The sequence below is a fragment of the Balaenoptera acutorostrata genome, chromosome 4 (assembly GCF_949987535.1).
Source record: "Balaenoptera acutorostrata chromosome 4, mBalAcu1.1, whole genome shotgun sequence".
NCBI lineage: Eukaryota > Metazoa > Chordata > Mammalia > Artiodactyla > Balaenopteridae > Balaenoptera > Balaenoptera acutorostrata.
The window spans coordinates 42172321-42186889 of NC_080067.1; the positions used below are offsets into that span (position 1 = coordinate 42172321).

The 14569-nt window shown below is 41.2% G+C and overlaps 1 protein-coding gene across 1 annotated transcript; it reads left to right on the top strand.

The window, feature by feature from the left end:
* The first annotated feature begins 306 nt into the window (after nucleotides 1–306).
* On the top strand, nucleotides 307–1964 carry LOC103015880 (cleavage and polyadenylation specificity factor subunit 6-like). The gene is given in 2 exon segments (XM_057545814.1): nucleotides 307–1044; nucleotides 1047–1964. Coding segments are annotated over 2 exon segments (1656 nt in total).
* Nucleotides 1965–14569: the final 12605 nt, after the last annotated feature.

The window sequence follows — 14569 nt, forward strand, 5'->3', positions numbered from 1 at the left end:
ACAGTATATAAATTATCCCTCAATAAAGCTGTTAAAAGTAAAAAATAAATAAATGAAGGTAAGAGAAGAAGTGAAGAATAGGAAGTATGGAAACAATAGGAGCATTCATGGGATAGGAGAAAAGAAAGACATGCACAAATTCACAAAACAGCCATATCACCACAGACTGTGGACGTAGGCATAATGCTTCCTTGCCTTCTGTGTTTTATCCTTTATGTTCAGATTTTAGACAGAGATCTGCTGCTGCTACCACTGCGGGCAGACCTGCAGGAGGCAGCGGGTGGAGGCAGCTGAGGCCGAGAGAAGATGGCGGATGGTGTGGACCACACAGACATTTACGTGGATGTGGGCGAAGAGTTCAACTAGGAAGGTGAATATGGTGGGCATGATCTGATAGATTTGTATGATGATGTCATCTCTACATCTGCAAATAATGGAGATGCCCCAGAAGATCAGGATTATATGGATACTCTCCCACCAACTGTTGGTGATGATGTGGGTAAAGGAGCAGCACCAAATGTTGTCTATACATATACTGGAAAGAGAATTGCATTGTATATTGGAAATCTAACATGGTGGACAACAGATGAAGACTTAACTGAAGCAGTTCATTCTTTGGGAGTAACTGATATTTTGGAGATAAAATTTTTTGAAAATCAGGCAAATGGCCAGTCAGAGGGGTTTGCTCTTCTTGGTATTGGATCTGAAGCATCCTCAAAAAAGTTAATGAATCTGTTGCCTAAAGGAGAACTTCATGGTCAGAATCCTGTTGTAACTCCATGCAATAAACAGTTCCTGAGTCAATCTGAAATGCAGTCCAGGAAAACTACACAATCAGGACAAATGTCTGGGGAAGGTAAAGCTGGTCCTCCGGGAGGCAGTTCACGTGCAGCATTTCCACAAGGTGGTAGAGGACAGGCCTGTTTTCCAGGGGCTGTTCCTAGTGGGGACAGATTTCTTGGACCAGCAGGACCAGGAGGGTCACCTCCACCTTTTCCAGCTGGACAGACTCCACTGTGTCCAACCTTGGGTCCTCCAGGCCCACCCCCGGTCCACCAGGTCCTCCACCTCCTGGTCAGGTTCTGCCTCCTCCTTTAGCTGGGCCTCCTAATCGAGGAGATTGCCCTCCACCACCAGTTCTTTTTCCTGGACAACCTTTTGGGCAGCCTCCATTGGGTCCGCTTCCTCCTGCTCCTCCACCTCCAGTTCCAGGCTACGACCCCCCTCCTGGTCCACCACCTCCACAACAGGGACCACCTCCACTTCCAGGCCCCTTTCTGCCTCACCTACCTGGCCCTCTTGGGCCACCCCTTATGCTCGCTCCTCCTCCGTATCTTCCTGGACCTCCTCCAGGTGCCCCACCACCAGCTCCACACGTGAACCCGGCTTTCTTTCCTCCACCAACTAACAGCGGCATGCCTACACCACATAGCTGGGGGCCACCACCAACAGATCCATGTGGCCAGCGTCCACCATATGATAGGGGTGACTGTGGGCCTCCTGGAAGGAGAATGGATACTGCAAGAACACCATTGAGTGACGCTGAGTTTGAAGAAATCATGACTAGAAATAGGGCAATCTCAAGCAGTGCTATTTCAAGACCTGTGTCTGATGCCAGTGCTGGTGATTATGGGAGTGCTATTGAGACATTGGTAACTGCAATTTCTTTAATTAAACAATCCAAAGTATCTGCTGATGATCATTGCAAAGTTCTTATTAGCTCTTTGCAAGATTGCCTTCATGGAACTGAATCCCAGTCTTATGGTTCTGGATCAAGACGTGAACGATCAAGAGAAAGGGATCATAGTAGATCACGAGGAAAGAGTCGGCGTCGTAAATTCCACAGTGGAGATCATCATGATGATTATTACAGAGAGAGAAGCAGAGACCTAGAGAGACACCGGGACCGGGACCGGGACCGGGACCGAGAGCGTGACCGAGAGCGCGAGTATCTTCATCGTTAGAAGCTGAAGGAAGAAGAGCAACTTCCAAGACAAAACAGTCTTCATGGGGGAAAAATGATGCTTGTCCAGCAGTTCGCTTCTTGTGATTGAACTGAACCTGTAAGGATTCATGGATAAAATGAACAGGAATAGATCTGAATAAAGCAAATCTGCATAAATGGTAACCAGTAGCTCTACTATTATTTTTTATGTTGCTTACCTGTTTTATATGAAGGAAACCTGTGTGATTTAAAAAGTTATAGCTTTTGCAACTTTATCACTGGTTATATACATTTAGCCATTATAATGGGCACGCAATTGAAAAAAAACTCAAGTAAATGCTTGTTTTATGGTAGTTTGTTCTTGTTAAAAATGTACATATGATAATGACTGTAAACAGTACCACTTTGATTACAATAGATGTCGTGTTGTAATAAACTGTTTAATGGGGAAAAATATATTTTAGACAAATTGCACACTACCAGAGTTTACAAAATTTTAGAAATATTTGGTATGAACACCATAATTTCAAATGCTCTAACAGCTCAAGAAAATAGGTGCAGTAGAACACCGCATATATATCTGCCTCTGCTTCTTTGTATGTTACCTTTCTTTGAGCATTTGGCTTCTTGATTTAACTCATACATATTATATTACTTTTGCACCAAATGAATTATGCCAATGTTTTATGCCATTTTCAGTAGCTTGCAGTACCTATGGAGGCAAGTTGAATCACTTTGCTGTACACCTGAAACTAACACAATATTGTAAATCAACTATAGTTCAACTTAAAAAAGATAATAGCTATAATTCCCTGTGCTGTACAATATATCCTTGTTGCTTATCAATCTTATACACAGTAGTTTGTACCTCTTAATCCCATACCCATAACATGCCCCTCCCTCCTTCCCTCTCCCCACTGGTAACAACAAGTTTCATTTATTTATTTGTTTGTTTGTTTGTTTGTTTACATCTTTATTGGAGTATAATTGCTTTACAATGGTGTGTTAGTTTCTGCTGTATAACAAAGTGAATCAGACACATACATACATATATCCCCATATCCCATCCCTCTTGTGTCTCCCTCCCACCCTCCCTATCCCAACCCTCTAGGTGGTCACAAAGCACTGAGCTGATCTCCCTGTGCTATGCAGCTGCTTCCCACTATCTATTTTACAGTTGGTAGTGTATATATGTCAATGCTACTCTCTCACTTCACCCCAGCTTAATCTTCTCCCTCCCCATGTCCTCAAGTCCATTCTCTACATCTGCGTCTTTATTCCTGTCCTGCCCCTAAGTTCATCAGAACCATTTGTTTTAGATCCCATATATTTGTTAGCATATGGTATTTGTTTTCCTCTTTCTGACTTACTTCACTCTGTATGACAGACTCTAGGTCCATCCACCTCACTACAAATAACTCAGTTTCGTTTCTTTTTATGGTTGAGTAATATCCCATTGTATATATGTGCCACATCTTCTTTAGCCATTCATCTGTCAATGGACACTTAGGTTGCTTCCATGTCCTGGCTATTGTAAATAGTGCTGCAATGAACATTGTGGTACATGTCTCTTTTTGAATTATGGTTTTCTCTGGGTATATGCCCAGTAGTGGGATTGCTGGGTCAGATGGTAATTCTATTTTTAGTTTTTTAAGGAACCTCCATACTGTTCTCCATAGTGGCTGTATCAATTTACATTCCCACCAACAGTGCAAGAGGGTTCCCTTTTCTCCACACCCTCTCCAGCATTTATTGTTTGTAGATTCTTTGATGATGGCCATTGTGACCAGTGTGAGGTGATACCTCATTGTGGTTTTGATTTGCATTTCTCTAATGATTAGAGATGATGAGCATCCTTTCATGTGTTTGTTGGCAATCTGTATATCTTCTTTGGAGAAATGTCTATTTAGGTCTTCTGCTCATTTTTGGATTGGGTTGTTTGTTTTTCTGATATTGAGCTGCATGAACTGCTTGTATATTTTGAAGATTAATCCTTTGTCAGTTGCTTCATTAGCAAATATTTCTCCCATTCTGAGCGTTGTCTTTTTGTCTGTTTATGGTTTCCTTCACTGTGCAAAAGCTTTTAAGTTCCATTAGGTCCCATTTGTTTATTATTTATTTTATTTCCATTTCTCTAGGAGGTGGGTCAAAAAGGATCTTGTTGTGATTTATGTCAGAGTGTTCTGCCTATGTTTTCCTCTAAGAGTTTTATAGTATCTGTCCTTACGTCTTACGTCTTTAATGCATTTGAGTTTATTTTTGCGTATGGTGTTAGGGAGTGTTCTAATTTCATTCTTTTACATGTAGCTGTCCAGTTTTCCCAGCACCACTTATTGAAGAGGCTGTCTTTTCTCCATTGTATATTCTTGCCTCCTTTGTCAAAGATAAGGTCACCATATATGCATGGGTTTATCTCTGGGCTTTCTATCCTGTTCCATTGATCTATATTTCTGTTTCTGTGCCAGTACCATACTGTCTTGATTACTGTAGCCTTGTAGTGTAGTCTGAAGTCCTGGAGCCTGATTTCTCCAGCTCCGTTTTTCTTTCTCAAGATTGCTTTGGCTATTCGGGGTCTTTTGTGTTTCCATACAAATTGTGAAATTTTTTGTTCTAGTTCTGTGAAAAATGCCATTGGTAGTTTGATAGGGATTTCATTGAATTAGGGATTACTTTGGGTAGTATAATCATTTTCACAATGTTGATTCTTCCAATCCAAGAACATGGTATATCTCTCCATCTGTTTGTATCATCTTGGATTTCTTTCATCAGTGTCTTATAGTTTTCTACATACAGGTCTTTTGTTTCCTTAGGTAGGCTTATTCCTAGTTATTTTATTCTTTTTGTTGCAGTGGTAAATGGGAGTATTTCCTTAATTTCTCCTTCTGATTTTTCATTGTTAGTGTATAGGAATGCAAGAGATTTCTGTGCATTAATTATGCATCCTGCTAATTTACCAAATTCATTGATTAGCCCTAGTCATTTTCTGGTAGCATCTTTAGGATTCTCTATGTATAGTATCATGTCATCTGCAAACAGTGACAGCTTTACTTCTTCTTTTCCAATTTGGATTCTTTTATTTCTTTTTCTTCTCTGATTGCTGTGGCTAAAACTTCCAAAACTATGTTGAATGATAGTGGTGACAGTGGGCACCCTTGTCTTGTTCCTGATCTTAGAGGAAATGGTTTCAGTTTTTCACCATTGAGAATGATGTTGGCTGTGGGTTTGTCATATATGGCTTTTATTATATTGAGGTAGGTTCCCTCTATGCCCACTTTCTGGAGAATTTTTATCATAAATGGGTGTTGAATTTTGTCAAAAGCTTTTTCTGCATCTATTGAGATTATCGTATGGTTTTTATCCTTCAATTTGTTAATATGGTGTATCACATTGATTGATTTGTGTATACTGAAGAATGCTTGCATTCCTGGGATAAACCCCACTTGGCCATGGTGTGTCAGCCTTTTAACGTGCTGCTAGATTCTGTTTGCTAGTATTTTGTTGAAGATTTTTGCATCTATGTTCATCAGTGATATTGGCCTCTAAGTTTCTTTTTTTGTGACATCTTTGTCTGGTTTTAGTATCAGGGTGATGGTGGCCTAGTAGATTGAGTTTGGGGGTGTACCTCCCTCTGCTATATTTTGGAAGAGTTTGAGAAGATAGGTGTTAGCTCTTATCTAAATGTTTGAGAGAATTTGCCTGTGAAGCCATCTGGCCCTGGGCTTTTGTTTGTTGGATGATTTTTAATCACAGCTTCAATTTCATTTCTTGTGATTGGTCTGTTCATGTTTTCTATTTCTTCCTGGTTCAGTCTTGGAAGGTTGTACTTTTCTAAGGATTTGTCCATTTCTTCCAGGTTGTCCATTTCAGTGGCATATAATTGCTTGTGGTAGTCTCTCATGATGCTTTGTATTTCTGCAGTGTCAGTTGTTACTTCTCCTTTTTCATTTCTAATTCTGTTGATTTGAATCTTCTTCCTTTTTTTCCTGATGAGTCTGGCTAATGGTTTATCAATTTTGTTTATCTTCTCAAAGAACCAGCTTTTAGTTTTATTGATCTTTGCTATTGTTTTCTTCATTTCTTTTTCATTTATTTCTGATCAGATCTTTATGAATTCTTTCCTTCTGCTAACTTTGGGGGTTTTTTTGTTCTTTCTCTAATTGCTTTATGTGTACGTTTGGTTGTTTATTTGAGATGTTTCTTGTTTCTTGAGGTAGAATTGTATTGCTATAAACTTCCCTCTTAGAACTGCTTTTGCTGCATCCCATAGGTTTTGCGTTGTTGTGTTTTCATTGTCTTTTGTTTCTCAGTATTTTTTGATCTCCTCTTTGATTTCTTCAGTGATCTCTTGGTGATTTCGTAGTGTATTGTTTAGCCTCCATGTGTTTGTATGTTTTATAGTTTTTTTCCTGTAATTGATATGTAGTTTCATAGTGTTGTGGTTGGAAAAGATGCTTGATAGGATTTCAATTTTCTTAAATTTATCAAGGCTTGATTTTTGACCCAAGATGTGATCTATCCTGAAGAATGTTCCATGAGCACTTGAGAAGAAAGTGTATTCTGTTGTTTTTGGATGGAATGTCCTATAAATATCAATTAAGTCCATCTGGTCTAATGAGTCATTTAAAGCTTGTGCTTCCTTATTTATTTTCATTTTGGATGATCTGTCCATTGGTAAAAGTGGGGTGTTAAAGTCCCTTAATATGATTGTGTTACTGCTGATTTCCCCTTTTATGACTGTTAGCATTTGCCTTATGTATTGAGGTGTCCCTACGTTTGGTGCATAAATTTTTACAATTGTTATCTTCTTGGATCGATCCCTTGATCATTATGTAGTGTCCTTCTTTGTCTCTTGTAATAGTATTTATTTTAAAGTCTATTTTGTCTGATATGAGTATTGCTACTCCAGCTTTCTTTTGATTTCCATTTGCATGGAATATCTTTTTCCATCCCCTCACTTTCAGTCTGTATGTGTCCCTAGGTCTGAAGTGGGTCTCTTGTGTGTGTGTGTATATGTATATATATACACACACACACATATATACATAAATATACACATATATATACAGGTATATACATATATATATATATATGTACACACACATACACAAGTATATATATGGCGCTTGTTTTGTTTTGTACTTGTTCAGCCAGTCTGTGTTTTTTGGTTGGAGCATTTAATCCATTTACATTTAAGGTAATTATCGATATGTATGTTCCTATTACCATTTTCTTAATTGTTTGGGGTTTGTTTTTGTAGGTCTTTTCCTTCTCTTGTGTTCCTTCCTAAAGAAGTTCCTTTAGCATTTGTTGCGAAGCTGGTTTTGTGGTGCTGAATTCTCTTAATTTTGCTGGTCTGTAAAGGTTTTAATTTCTCCGTCGAATCTGAATGACATCCTTGCTGGGTAGAGTAATCTTGGTTGTAGGTTTTTCCCTTTCATCACTTTAAATATGTCCTGCCACTCTCTTCTGGCTTGCAGAGTTTCTGCTGAAAGATCAGCTGTTAACCTTATTGGGATTCCCTTGTATGTTATTTGTTTCTTTTCCCTTGCTACTTTATTATTTTTTCTTTGCTTTTAATTTTTGATAGTTTGATTAATGTGTCTTGGCATGTTCCTCCTTGGATTTATCCTGTATGGGACTCTCTGCACTTCCTGGACTTGATTGACTATTTCCTTTCCCATGTTAGGGAAGTTTTCAACAATAATCTCTTCAAATATTTTCTCAGACTCTTTCTTTTTCTCTTCTTCTTCTGGAACCCCTATAATTCAAATGTTGCTGTGTTTAGTGTTGTTCCAGAGGTCTCTAAGACTGTTCTCAAGTCTTTACATTCTTTTTTCTTTATTCTGTTCTGCGGCAGTTATTTCCACTATTTTATCTTCCAGTTCACTTATCCATTCTTCCGCCTCAGTTATTCTGCTATTGAATCCTTCTAGAATATTTTTAATTTCACTTATTGTGTTGTTCATCATTGTTTGTTTGCTCTTTATTTCTTCTAGGTCCTTGTTAAACGTTTCATGTATTTTCTCCATTCTATTTCTGAGATTTTGGATCATCTTTACTATCATCACTCTGAATTCTTTTTCTGGTACACTGCCTATTTCCTCTTCATTTGTTTGGTCTGGGGGGTTTTTACCTTGCTCCTTCATCTGCTGCATATTTCTCTGTGTCTCATTTTGTTTAACTTACTGTGTTTGGAGTCTCCTTTTCACCGGCTGCAGGCTCATAGTTCCCGTTATTTTTGGTGTCTGCCCCCAGTGGATGAGGTTGGTTCAGTGGCTTGTGTAGGCTCTCTGGTGGAGAGAATTGGTGCCTGTGTCCTGGTGGGTGGGGCTGACTCTTGTCCTTCTGGTGGGCAGGGCCGCATCCGGTGGTGTGTTTTGGGGTGTCTGTGAACTTAGTATGACTTTAGGCAGTCTCTCTGCTAATGGGTGGGGTTGTGTTCCTGTCTTGCTAGTTGTTTGGCATGGGGTGTCCAACACTGGAGCTTGCTGGCCATTGGGTGGAGCTGGGTCTTAGTGTTGAGATGGAGATCTCTGGGAGAGCTCTCACTGATTGATATTATGTGGGGCTGGGAGGTCTCTGGTGGTCCAATGTCCTGGACTCGGCTCTCCCACCTTGGAGGCTCAGGCCTGACACCTGGCCGGAGCACCAAGACCCTGCCAGCCACATGGCTCAGAAGAAAAGGAAGGAAAAAAATGAACAGATAGAACCCCAAACCAAATGGTAAAAGCAACATTTAATAGACAAAGAAACATACACACACACACTCATAAAAAGAAAACAAACAACTAAAAAAAAAAAAACGAACAGAGAGAACCCTAGGACAAATGGAAAAAGCAAACCTAAACAGACAAAATCACACAAAGAAACATACACATACACACTCACGAAAAGAGAAAAAAAATTAAAAATAATAATAAAATAAAATAAATAATAAAAATTTTTTAAAAAGGAAGTGAGAAACTAAACCAATAAACAAATCCACCAATGATAACAAGCACTAAAAAGTAAACTAAGATAAACATAAAACCAGAAACAAATCAGGCACAGAAAGCAAATCCCAAGTCTACAGTTGCTCCCAAAGTCTACCGCCTCAATTTTGGGAACATTCATTGTCTATTCAGGTATTCCACAGATGCAGGGTTTATCAAGTTGATTGTGGGGATTTAATCTGCTGCTCCTGAGGCTGCTGAGAGAGATTTCCCTTTCTCTTCTTTGTTTGCACAGCTCCTGGGGTTCAGCTTTTGTTTTGTCCCTATCTCTGCGTGTAGGCCACCCTCAGGCATCTGTTCCCCACCCAGACAGGAGGAGGCTAAAGCAGCAGCTGATTAGGGCTCTCTTGCTCACTCAGGCTGGGGAGAGGGAAGGTTACAGTAGTCATAATTGGAATGCGGGACAAGCCTGCAGTGGCAGAGGCTGGCATGACATTGCAAAAGCCTGAGATATGCCGTGTGTTCTCCTGGTGAAGTTATCCCTGGATCACAGGACCCTGGCAGTGGCGGGCTGCACAGGCTCCCAGGGGGCTGTGGGTAGTGACCTGCACTTGCACACAGGATTCTTGGTGGCAGCAGCAACAGCATTAACAGTCTGGGGTCCGAGCTGGTAGCCAAGGCTCATGCCCGTCTCTGGAGCTCGCTCAGGTGGTGCTCTGCCTTCTGTGGGCACGTGGAACAGGAATCCCCTCTCTTCATGCACCCTGAAACAGTGTTCTCTTGCCTCTCCAGCAGGTCCAGACTTTTTCCCGGACTCCCTCCCGGCTAGCTGTGGTGCACTAGCCCCCTTCCAGCTGTCTGCATGCAGCCAACCTCAGTCCTCTCCCTGGGGTCTGACCTCCAAAGCCTGAGCCTCAGCTCCCAGCCGCCACCCCTCCCAGCGGGTGAGAAGACAAGGGTCTCAGGCTGGTGAGTGCTGGTCAGCACTGATCCTCTGTGCAGGAATCTCTCCACTTTGCCTCTGCACCCCTGTTGCTGTGCTCTCCTCCATGGCTCTGAAGCTTCCCCCCAACACCCACCCCTCATCCCCACCAGTGAAGTGGCTCCCTAATGTGTAGAAACTTTTCCTCCTTCACAGCTCCCTCCCAGAGGTGCATGTTCCATCTGTGTTCTTTTGTCTCTGTTTTTTCTTTTTTCTTTTGCCCTACCCAGGTACGTGGGGAGTTTCTTGCCTTTTGGGAAGTCTGAGGTCTTCTGCCAGTGTTCAGTAGGTGTTCTGTAGGAATTGTTCAACATGTAGATGTATTTTTGATGTATTTGTGGGGAGGAAGGTGATCTCCATGCCTTACTCCTCTGCCATCTTTAAGGTCTCTCCACTAGTTTGTTTTAGATAGAAGAATATCTCAGTGACTGATATTTGATACCAGTCATATTGGAAAATTTGTTTGTCATTTACTGAAAGTGTAACACTATGTTCTATGTGCCACTGACCCAAGGACTTTCACAGAGAAATAAATTGGAAATGTAAATTTTTTAAAAAGAAGAGTAGGGGAATAAACAGTTATCTTAAAAGTCTTTTCAGTGGTAAGGCTAGGAGGTCTTTGGAATGTTTGGCTAAATTCCAGTGTACACCCATGTTGCATTCTGCAGAGATTCCAACAGCTGAAAGGTGTACCATCCATGCTGTGTGTGTCTACTCATTCAGCGACTGCTTGATGCCGATAGGACAGGGATTCTCCACGTCGGCACTATGGACATTTGGGGTCAGATTATTCCTTGCTGTGTAGGCTGTGTAGCAGCATCCGTGGTCACTACCCAGCAGATGTTAGTAGTCACTCCCTCTCCCCCAACCTCCACTTGTGAATTGTGACAACCAAAATTGTTAATATCCCCCATGGGACAAAATCACCTCCAGCTGAAAAACTGCTCGAGGGAATCCCCAGTCTGAACGTGTGGACCCCCAAACACTGCAATCATGGCTAAACTGTGGGTAAAGAGGACACAGCCAGTGCATTCCAGGGTCTCTACAGAAAGGTATGAGCCCAGGGGTAAACTTCAAATATAATCTAAAAGTATTTAAACACCCTGGGGGAGTACAGGGTATCAAATCCTACAGCAGTTGCCTAATTATCATACCTTCCTTATAAACACATCTGAAATACTGGAATTTAGCTCTTGTCGGGTCTCTAAAGTACCCATGAACTCTCAAGCAGCAAAGGTACAAACATCCATAGCAATGACTTAAAAAAGGAAACAAGCGCCACATTTTAGCCATTGACAGATAAGTGTTCCAATCTATCCTATATATCTGTTACTAGATATTGTTCAATCTAGCTGAGGTTTTCTTTCTTTCTTTCTTTTTAAGAGAAATCTGATCAAGGGGTACAAATGGTTAAAAAATTAAATTAAAGGATTTGACAAAAGAAACATGTGAAACCGAGTAGCTTAGCAGACAAATGAAAGCCCCTGTCTCATGGGAGAAAATGGGCTTTTGTTTCACTCACCCAAGCTTAACACACAGACATTTAAGAAAATCTGTCCCCAGATGGCCATTTCTCTCCTCATGACAAAGATCCTAAATATTTTTTGTTTGTGGGAAAAAAAATACTCTATTAACAAAAAACAGTTGTAGACATTTTGTGATTCTTTTTAGAAAAAATAACCGAAGACACATAGTCTAATTCACAGCAGCTGAAATTTCGTTTACTAACTAACCACACTAATGAGCAGCTGCCCAGGGACTTCTAATTAGATTCACTGTATTTCTGTCGCTGACATTAATTTCCTTACTTCAGCTTCTAGAAAAAGTTTGATGTTTTCTGGATTTCTTAAGCAGGAAAAATTTAAGGATTTTAACAGTTTTTAATGAATCCTAATTTTTAACCACTGCAGTTTGATGGCATAATATTTCTGAACTGAAAAAGCACAGTGTTGGCATTCTTATATATGTTAATACTCATTTTATCAAGATGGCTGGTAAGCTTGTATTTGAAACTGTTGATCAGTATACTATTTTTTGCTCTTTATGTATACTCTGGGGTTAGGTCCAAAGATTAAGTCCATATAGCTACCAAGTTATATTCTCCAAATCAAAGGACTTTCAGAAGATTGGCTTCCAACTAGTTTTCTACTTGCTCATTCCACAGTTGAAAACAAAATGTTGTTTTACTACCATTTTATTATAATTATATTACACTGAACTTCCTCAGCATGAAATTGAAAGGCGTACTTTTCAAATGAATCTTTTGTGCATCTTCTGTTACATGATTGAACAAATAATCACAGTGCAAGCACCGCCTAGTTTATAAACACCAGATTTACAAAGAACCCATACGTTTAAATGGCCACAACTGCCCTACCCAACACCCAGGCCATGTGCCATCCCCACTCAAGAAGCCATTGTGGAAAAGCTCAGTACTTTCAGAAAAAACGTGGAATCCTAAATAGTAGGCATAAAGAGATGACCCAGCATAGAGCCTATGTGGTGTCCGCTCCCTTCTTTAAAGTATCTTCCAACACACAAGGCCAGAAGTTCTGTATATCTCTTTATCACAGTGTCTAATATTCTTCAAATTACAAATCTCTTTGAATTAACAAGCTTCTTTAAAATGCAAATGACTCCCAGAGAGGTAATTATGTTCTTTAATTAATTAAGGCAGATTGCATTGCTCTTAATACCTAACTAAAGTTATCCAAAATGAAGGATAACCAGGCAGTAGGAGCAGCTGAGCAGTAGGAGAGGCACAAGGAGAAGCTGTCATGACGGCTGAGGTCGTGGTAGCAGCAGACGTTGACTCTGTGCCAGGCCCTGTGCTAAGAACTCTATGTGGATCACCTCATTTCACCCTCTCAAGAACTCCGGGAAAGAATTTCAGGGAGGCAAAGTAGTGGTTCTCAAAGTGTGCTCCCTGGGCCAGTAGCATCAGCATCACCTGGGAATGCTGTTACAAATGCAAGTTGTTACAAATGCAAGTTCTCAGGCCCCACCACAGACCTGCTGAATCAGAAACTGTGGGCATGGGCCCAGAAGCCTTTGTTTTAACAAACCCTTCAGGCACTTCTGATGCATGCTAAAGTTTGAGAATCACTGGGGTACAGATTTGTAGAAAAAGGCCACACACAAGCACATGTGGATGCATGCACACACTCACATACACACACACTAAATTAGAGTTTCCAACATATTTCTAAAAGAATACAGAGTCTAAGCAGAAGATAGTTGGTTCCACAGAGCTGGGGCAGACTGCACATCCCATAATTTGCTTCCCAAGGCCCTGGAATCCCCAACAGCGATTAACGATGTCTTGCAAGTCAGATCCAATGAGTTAACTTCATGCTGTACCGCAGTCCACTCTTTCAAAAGAACTCAGACAACCTCTCTGTTACTAAGGGAGATGATGGGTGATGGCTGACCTTTCCTGGTTCTTGGGATAAACTCAGAGACCGCATTCTCAAAACGAAGAGGAAAAGCCAAGTCAGCCCTCACAGGCTTACTCATGTGATTCTCTGCCCCCAGCTGGGTGGAGTCCCAGAAATCTCATTTGACCACAGTAGTCCTAGTGGAATCCCCACTTCACAAGTGCATAAACTCAACTCAGAGAGGTTAACTAAGTAGCTCAATAGCATAGATAGGAATTTGCAAAATCTGGAATAGAGAAACTCAAGGTCAACTCCAAAATCCAAGCTCTAAACCACTTATGATTAAGGAGAAAGGGTAAGTAGGTAACTGGGGAGCATAGAGCATTTCACAGGGAGAGCAGGTGGTTGCCACAGCAACTATTTTAGGACAGAATGAGAAGGGTACCCAGCAAGAGTGGGGGTGGGACCCGAACAAACTTTCTGCTTCAAAACTCACCAGAACCAGTCCTGCACCCTGGGAAGGGAGAGGAGGTGCCTCATCTTTCTCCTTCTTTCACCATATGACCCTGCTCTTCAGCCCTGTCCTACTTGTATGAGATTTCAAGTAAATGTGAATCCCAGAGCTTTAGAGGAGTGGGTGGAGATGAGAATCAACATTTAAAATGCATCTAGGAAAAATATACTCTGAGTTACCACGAAAAAACTGAAAAACAAAGCTTTGGAAACAGCCCATTCTTAGAGTAAGTTCTGCACATTTAATCATTCATTTATCTTCTTTTAAATTTAGGTACCATTTATGCTGGCATTTCTCATGATCCTGCTCTGGTTCTTCCCAGGGTGACCTCTCAGGTGAACTCTCCACACTGCTCTGTGCTCCAGATGACTGACCCCCGTGCTTTACCTGGCTCCCTGGCCCTCTGACTTCTGATTGGGTTCAGTGAATGGGAGGCTAAGGCAGGAGATCAAAGAATGGGAGAAATCTGAGTAGTTATTCCCTCCATCCCTAACTGCTATGCCAGCTTGACAGGAGCTGCCTTCCTTCACCTACAGCTATAGCTGCTGGGAGACAACCCCTCCCCCAAGGCTATAGCTCTCATGGAGGTCTGGTGACAGTTCCCTCCTCTTCTGACCTAGGGGTGCTAACAGCTTTCCCTGTTCCCAGTCGCTGGATACTTCACCATTTCTGAGTGATTCCCTACATCCTGCCCACACCTTTGTAAGTAGTTCCATCATTGAACTGTTTCCAGAGTGAGCCATCTATTTCCTGCTGGACCCTGAGTGATACAGACCACAACCATGGATTTATAAGCATGATACTTTCTACCAGATCCCT